The sequence below is a fragment of the Monopterus albus genome, unplaced genomic scaffold, assembly GCF_001952655.1.
Source record: "Monopterus albus unplaced genomic scaffold, M_albus_1.0 scaffold11.1, whole genome shotgun sequence".
Taxonomy (NCBI): domain Eukaryota; kingdom Metazoa; phylum Chordata; class Actinopteri; order Synbranchiformes; family Synbranchidae; genus Monopterus; species Monopterus albus.
In genome coordinates this window covers 3,044,786-3,052,149 of record NW_018127891.1, presented here as the reverse complement: position 1 = coordinate 3,052,149, position 7,364 = coordinate 3,044,786, and the positions used below count along the sequence as shown (strand labels likewise).

Below are 7,364 nucleotides of genomic sequence, written 5' to 3'. Positions count from 1 at the left end.
AGTAGATGTATGTGCCATTGTGTTTGTTGGGTGGCAGGCTATATGAGAAACTGGATGTTGATAGAGAAGAATAAGAGTATGTTTTTATGTGAAAGAGCCCTCATCAACAATCAAGCCCGTGTCTAGGCCTATATTAAGTCTGTATACACAGTAACCAGTGTAAGAGAGTGTGCGCCCCCTTCCATTTCTCAGAGAGCCTCCGGATCCACTAGAGGGCGCTGTTATAAACAGCCCGATCAGGTTTTCTGACACGGAAACGGATTGTGTATCAGGAGCGTAGTACGATCAGTGATAGTGCAGTTTAGGAGTTTATATTCTTGCCTAGAAACTTGTTCTAGAAACTTTTTTATTCATTTTAGACCGTCAACAAGCTGGCGAACACTTGACAGATCACACAGAGGTGTAGCCTATTTGCCAGTTTATCCGCCGGTTTGTTTTTTTCTCAAAAACGAAGGTGAATTGAGGAAGGCCCGTCAAACCATGGCTGAAAATATGGACGAGGATATCTCGGAGGAGCCTTTGCCTCTGCAGCAGGACCTGACTTGCCCCGTGTGTCAGGGCATCTTCCAGGACCCCGTGCTGCTGACTTGTACGCACAGCTTCTGTCGGGAGTGTCTGCAGAGAAGTTCAGAGTTTAACAAGTCGTGTCCCGTGTGCAGGAGGAGCTTCGAGGAAGGCCAGGCCATCTCTAACCGTGCGCTCAGCGGCGCCTGCGAGACCTTCCTTAAACATTCAAACTGGCGGCCGAGCCAGAAACGTCCATGTGAGGACACCTGTAACATGCACCTGAAGCCGCTGGAGCTGTACTGTGAGAAGGACGAGGAGCCCCTGTGTGTGGAGTGTGTCCCCCTCCACAACGTACACAGGCTGTTATCGCTGAGAGAGGGAACGCAGTTGTGTAAGGTAAAGTGCATTCACCGGCTGTCCGCTGGGTCCTTAAAGTTGTTTTCCAAGAAAGAAAAGAACAACTTGATTAATTCGGTGTACCTAATAAACTGACAACTAAGTGTAGGTAGACTGTAGGTTCATGTTTTCCCCATAAAATAAGCTACAGCTGAAAGTGGATGTACTTAAGCGTTTCAGTGCAGAACTTACTTTGTTTTTCTCTAGAGTGAAATAAATACTTCCCACAATCCCGACTACCTCTCTACTTATTAGGCTTTGTAATCCTTTCTGTAAAAATACTACCAGTGTATATGTTCTGTTTTACAATTCGTAATAACTGCTGAAGGCCAGAGCTCATGTCCTGTACAGTGTATTCCTGATTTCCTGGTGTTGCCTCGCCTCTGGTTTCCCATTCTTTCTGCTTTAGTCTTTATTTCCTCATCACACTTATGTGCTTCTGCTTCACTGCTACAGTGAAATATGCCCATCCTAGAATATACTCAGACTAACAGCCTGAGCAGGGATGTACCAGGATCATTCTGGGTCAGTGCAGCTCCTGACCTAGGACATCAAATGATACCATGCGTTTGATCGTAATAACTCTAGATTTACTACACAGTTACTGTATAGATTTATTATGTTTAATAACATTAATGGCAGACTATGACTCAAATCGATGTACCGGTATGTGTTCTGGTAAGCAATGTAAATGAGTCAAAATGCTCAATACCAGGTGCATTAATTAATGTTAATGTTATTTAAAGATGAACACAGTCTGGTATAATTGCGTAGTTTAGCAGCAACATATCTGTATGTACATTCAAAAATTAGGATCTTCTATGAATAGACATGACCACGGAAGGGCCATGAATATTCAAAAATTAGGATCTTCTATGAATAGTCCTGACCAGGGAAGGGCCATGAATTAGCCTATGTCAGCAATTTGGTGTGAATACAGGTTGATCACATGTCTGTTATCTGTCATCCAACACAAAGACTGAGTGTGGAATGAATATTGCACTTCTTTTTCTATACTCTTATGTTTTTATTTCCTTTGTGTTACTTCATGTCCTGTCCTTTCGCCCTGCAGAAGGAGCTCGGCTTTAAAGTTCAAATTTTTGAAAAGAAAGTTGACGCATACAAGAAAATGACCCTTAAACTCAACAACACAATGGAATACATCAAGGTAAAGTTACTGGCACGTCTCATGGTATTAGAATACATTTATCTACTGTCCACTACAGTCCTTGAAGCAGACAGGTTCACAGCTGCTTTGCTAAAGTGACTTCTACTGAAAAGCTTTATATAATAATGCACTTTATTCAGCACCACTATAGCTGCTCTGTACATGGTCCTGACCCTGTGATGTAGAGTCCCTCACAGGGTGCAGTAAAACAACTGACAAGATTACATTACAAATCAGAAGAGACTAGAGAACCTGCACACTCCTATGAATTAGTTATTTGTGGATATGATTTGACATAGGGGTGTGTGATATTATATTAGATCGTGAATGTTTAAAACATCTCCACAATATGCCTTTACAGAGAGGTCGCTTGTATTGTGCTACAGCGTGTATCCTATGAGTTGCAGTTCTATGGCCAACACTCAACACCATGTGACATAGATTAACATGACCCTATTTGGCAATGTAGCAGCATGAATGTCAACATGGAGGAGTTGGTTGTCTAGTAAAAATTCAACATCTGTAATATGGAACTGGTTTGGATTTTCCAAAACTGACACGGCTCAAACAACAGGTATTTGTAGATGTTACAAAGATAGCATTCGCATGTCTGTTGGCAATACAACAAAGCATTTTAGCCTCAAAAGAAAACACCTGAACAATTATGCTGGTGGTCAAACAGTGAGATGACCCTATTTGCTTGCATCAGCTACAACTACACAGCCAACAGTTACAAGGCCAAAACAACCAACTAATGACAACATTTGAGAAAGGCGCTCTGTATGACAGGACATGTAAGCACTGGAAAGAGGTAACCGATGCAGTGACATTATACCTGGACAAGGATATATATATATATATAACTGTGGAAAAATGAGTTTCACAATGCTGCTCAAAGTAGTTGATCCACGTTATGAGATACCCAGCCACAAATATTTTTCCATTCAACTGCTGTAGTAGTCCATTACAACTGCTATTCTGTTTTTTTTTTTCTATTAGGTTGTGCTACCTTGTAGGGTTTAGTTTTTTAAATAGGGAAATCAATTTGGTTGTACTGTTGAGTAACTTGCAAAATAGTCTTAAAAACCAACATGAAAAAGAATTATGATAAGATCATGGATTGTGATCCTGCCTGGAAAAAAAATCATGAAATAATAGGTTTGCAATATCGCCCACCCCTAACTTCACATCAAGTCACCTGCATGTCAGCACAATTTATCAACTCTTTAAATTTCACTTGAATCAGAGTCATTGTAGTTCACTGCATTTGTTACCATGCTGAAGAGGGAGAAGTAATTGAGATGCATTTTCAAGGTACATGCGTGGTGCTTAAGCAACAGGACCTTCCAGTGCTAAGAGATGGTGCCAGACAAAAGTACAACATTTGTCATATTTTGTGTGTGTTTCTTCTCTGGTTTAACACAGCATCAAGCTGGGCAGGCAGAGAAACAGATCAAGGCAGAGTTTGAGAGGCTCCACAATGCGCTAATCACAGAAGAAGCTCTGCGTCTAAAAGCCCTGGCTACTGAGGAGGAGCAGAAGATCACTGCCATACAGGAGCTGATTGACAACACAAAAAGGGACATTGTCATTCTGAAGGAGTTCATCGATAATCTGAAGAAAGAGATGGGCAACGAGGACCTACCCCTCCTGCGAGTAAGAGAAGCCATCTGGTCTCCAAGGTCATAAACCTACAAGTTTTTAAAATGCATTAAACTAACCTCCATGACTCTCTCTTTGTTTTAGAATTTCCAGAGTTTAAAACAAAAGTAAGTAACTGCAAAACACACTGTAGCAGTCTCATGCAACTCAGTTTATCCAGATTTGTGCTGTATTTTGTAAATTTACAAATATCTCTTGTTAACTTTACATATTGCCATCTTTGCTCTAGATCCCAGTGGACTAATGAAGATCCTCGCATCCCTGATGACTCTCTTTTGAACATGGGCAAACATGTTGGTGCTTTGAGCTTCAACATCTGGAAGAACATGCAAGCCCATGTCAAATATTGTGAGTAAAATGCACAGTGGGAGTTGGGAATGGCCTGGTTGTCTTTTCTAGAGCTGGACTAATTTGTGTTTGCTGGTTTACATTTAAAATTGGTTGTAAACAAGTGTTTCTGATTGCCATATTGGCATCCATTAAAAATTATATAGGCATACTTGAAACATCATTCTAAAACAACAGCACCAGAACAACAGAATTGAAAATTGGTACAAAATACCAACAATGTGCAGTATTACTGGGAATTCACACTTTTAGAAAAGCAGTGGTAAAATAAAAATGATTCCTTTCCTTTCATGGCCCAAAATTATTTGTAGTTAGAGTAGTTAACTGCACAAAAAAAGGAAAAAAATATAATTTAACTGCAGAAATATGAATGTAGTTGAGCTACCAGCAAGTAACTGCAAAATGTAGTTAAACCGTTAGTTTAATTACATGTAGTTCACTACTCCCTGACATTGCAGAAATGTACTGGACAACATTAATTTCCATGTAGGCTCATCAGGAAGAAATCAGCAAGGTTTCTGAGTATGGATTTACTAATCTTATTGATTGTCCCCAGCTCAATACTGAGGGTGGGAAATAAAACCAGAAACAAAAAGTAATTAAGGATTTGTGTGATTTAAACAGGTTTCTGTGGAGTTAATGCTTCACTAAATGCACCAGAGAACCAAAAAAAGAGAAAATAGGCCTTAAATGTAAAGAACAAACAAACAAAAAAAACTAATAAACAAAAAAACTGCAGGGGTTAAAAAAAAAAGCGTTAATTGGCCTTTAGTCTGAAAACACTGTATGTGCCTTTAAAGGCTTTTCAGAAAAGCCAGCAAATGTGTTAAGAAGCAGTATGACCTTGTTGCGTCTCTTGTTGTGTGTGCAGATCCAGTGGTGCTAAACCCAAACACAGCATCTCCGTGGCTGTCCTTGAATAATGACCTGACCGGCGTGAGTGAAAGCTCAGAGCGGCTGACTGCCCCTGACAACCCCGAGCGCTTTGATCCCTGTGTCTTCGTCCTGGGTGCTGAAGGTTACACCTCTGGGAAACACAAATGGGATGTCATGGTGGGTGACAACCCCAAGTGGATTGTGGGAATATGCAATGAGTCAGTGGCCCGTAAAAGGAAATTTACGGTATCTACAAACCGTGGTGTGTGGTCCATAGGACTCAGCAAAGGCGTGTACACTGTCCTGACACCTCAGCGTACAACACTGCAGGTGCAGCAGCGTCCTGAAAGAATTCGTGTCAAGCTAAATATAGACAAGGGAGAGGTGTCATTTTGGGATGGGGGAACAGCACAGCACCTGGTTACTCTTACACACAAGTTTGAGGAGAAGATGTTTCCTATTTTTGGCCCCGGGCTTCATATTACACCTATGGTTCTGGTTGCAGGAAAAATGGCAGTACACACATCATGATGTGCCAGGATAATGCAAAAGGATGGTTGTTGCCCTAAAGATGTAGGATTGTAGATGAGAATATTTTTAAAATAAAAGCTTTATAAAGGTAATACAAAATCAACACTTCAACAATCAAACAGTGATGTTACAAATGTGTGTAGAACATCAAGTTAAAGTTTAAAATCAGCCAGTGAGATTAAATGTAATTAGAATATAAACATATGAAATAGGATGTAAAAAATACACATTAGGTACATAACCTAAAAGTTTTACAAAAAATAATTTTAAGAGAAGGTTGAAATGATGAGACTGACAAAGATAATGTCATAAATGTAACTTGGATCATAAAGCATGCAGGTAGCCAGTGAAGAAAGGGCTAGGACAAGGTTAATGTGGTCTCTGAGAAAACATGACTGACTTTCTCAGGGGCCAAGACCAAATTTTTGTAGATGTGCCTTAGCTAAAGAGAAACTGGTTTGACCAGTCACTTGACTGTGAAGAGACAGGCTAGAATATAGGGTCATGGTTATCTTTGTTATCTCCCTTGGGAGAAATTAATTTGTTTTAAGAATCACACCCTCACTGCCACAGCAACAACACAATTTAAACACATCACAACACAATAAAAATAAGACACCTGTTTGTATAGTCCAGATCCAGCTATGTACCACCTGATCTGGAACTTAAGTGGAAAATATGACTAAAAATAATGCAGTGGAATTACAAGATGGCTTGGCAACCCAGCCTTATTCCAGTAAATCGGGAGATCATCTAAAATTTACAGTGTGACTTTTGAAGACGGTCATTCCTAAATTTAATAGACAGTGTGACAAATGAGTGCTTATAAAAAAATGACACAGAAATAAGAGGCAGCATGGCTGATGCTGGTGATCAGTACTAATGAAGAGATGGATTAAAGCATTTCTGTGGACTCATCACCTAGCTGGGGGAAACCAGTGACACCCAGCTCTTAATATCTGAGAGGTCAACATAAAAAAGGTTGAGTGTTAAGGTAATAATGCAAGTTGCCTGTTTCTGTAGCAGTGGTGCCTGCAGAAAATCTTAAAAGCTATACAGCATAGAGGAATTTCAGGTAATGCACATTAATAGAAAGGTAGCGATTTCTATATTATAATGTAAAATAAGTTCCATATGTTTAATTCCTTAGCTGATCTCAAGTGAATATCATTAGACTGATAATTTGCATGAGGTCATCCAAGGAGTTAATTATCAATTTCAGTTTGAATACATCATCAAAAAAACAAAGAAAAAAATCGATGTGTGGGTTGCTTAAGCTTCACTGTTAATTATTAGTTGATAACAAATGATTCACTGATGTCCAGCACATCACATTTTATATTATATACAAGTATCTTCCATTGTTTGAATCATAGTCTTGAACCAAAATTGTACTTCAGTTTTTGGAATTTTAAGAAGGTGGCATGGCCACCTCTTGGGGACACCATTGTTCTGTATCTACTCTTGTCTCTGGCAGTTATTTATCTTTGCATACAAGTGGCATGATATTTTTGATTTTAGATTTTGATGTGATTGTCAGAAATCTTAGAGTTCTTATGCTTGGCACTATGTGCTTTATATAGTTACTATTATATAATTGTGTTGCATTAATTAGGCGTTTTAATAAACTACTGATTCATTGGTTTTGTATGGGGTTGCTGTTCATTCACTTCTCAGTGGTGTCAGGTAGTACTCAAGTTCAGCATGACACAGCTTAGCTTTGAAGTAGTATACAGTGGGTACAGAAAGTATTCAGACCCCCTTAAATTTTTCACTCTTTGTTATATTGCAGCCATATGCTAAAATCATTTAAGTTCATTTTTTTCCCTCATTAATGTACACACAGCACCCCATATTGACAGAAAAACACAGAATT

The 7,364-nt window shown here is 39.3% G+C and overlaps 1 protein-coding gene across 1 annotated transcript; it reads left to right on the top strand.

Moving 5' to 3' along the window:
* Positions 1-236: 236 nt before the first annotated feature.
* Positions 237-7,270, top strand: trim35-28 (tripartite motif containing 35-28). The gene is made up of 6 exons (XM_020590234.1): positions 237-903; positions 1,976-2,071; positions 3,497-3,727; positions 3,818-3,840; positions 3,963-4,081; positions 4,953-7,270. Exons 1-6 carry the CDS (start codon positions 481-483, stop codon positions 5,486-5,488), a joined length of 1,428 nt encoding a protein of 475 aa, XP_020445890.1. The 5' UTR covers positions 237-480; the 3' UTR covers positions 5,489-7,270.
* The last annotated feature ends 94 nt before the right edge of the window (positions 7,271-7,364 follow it).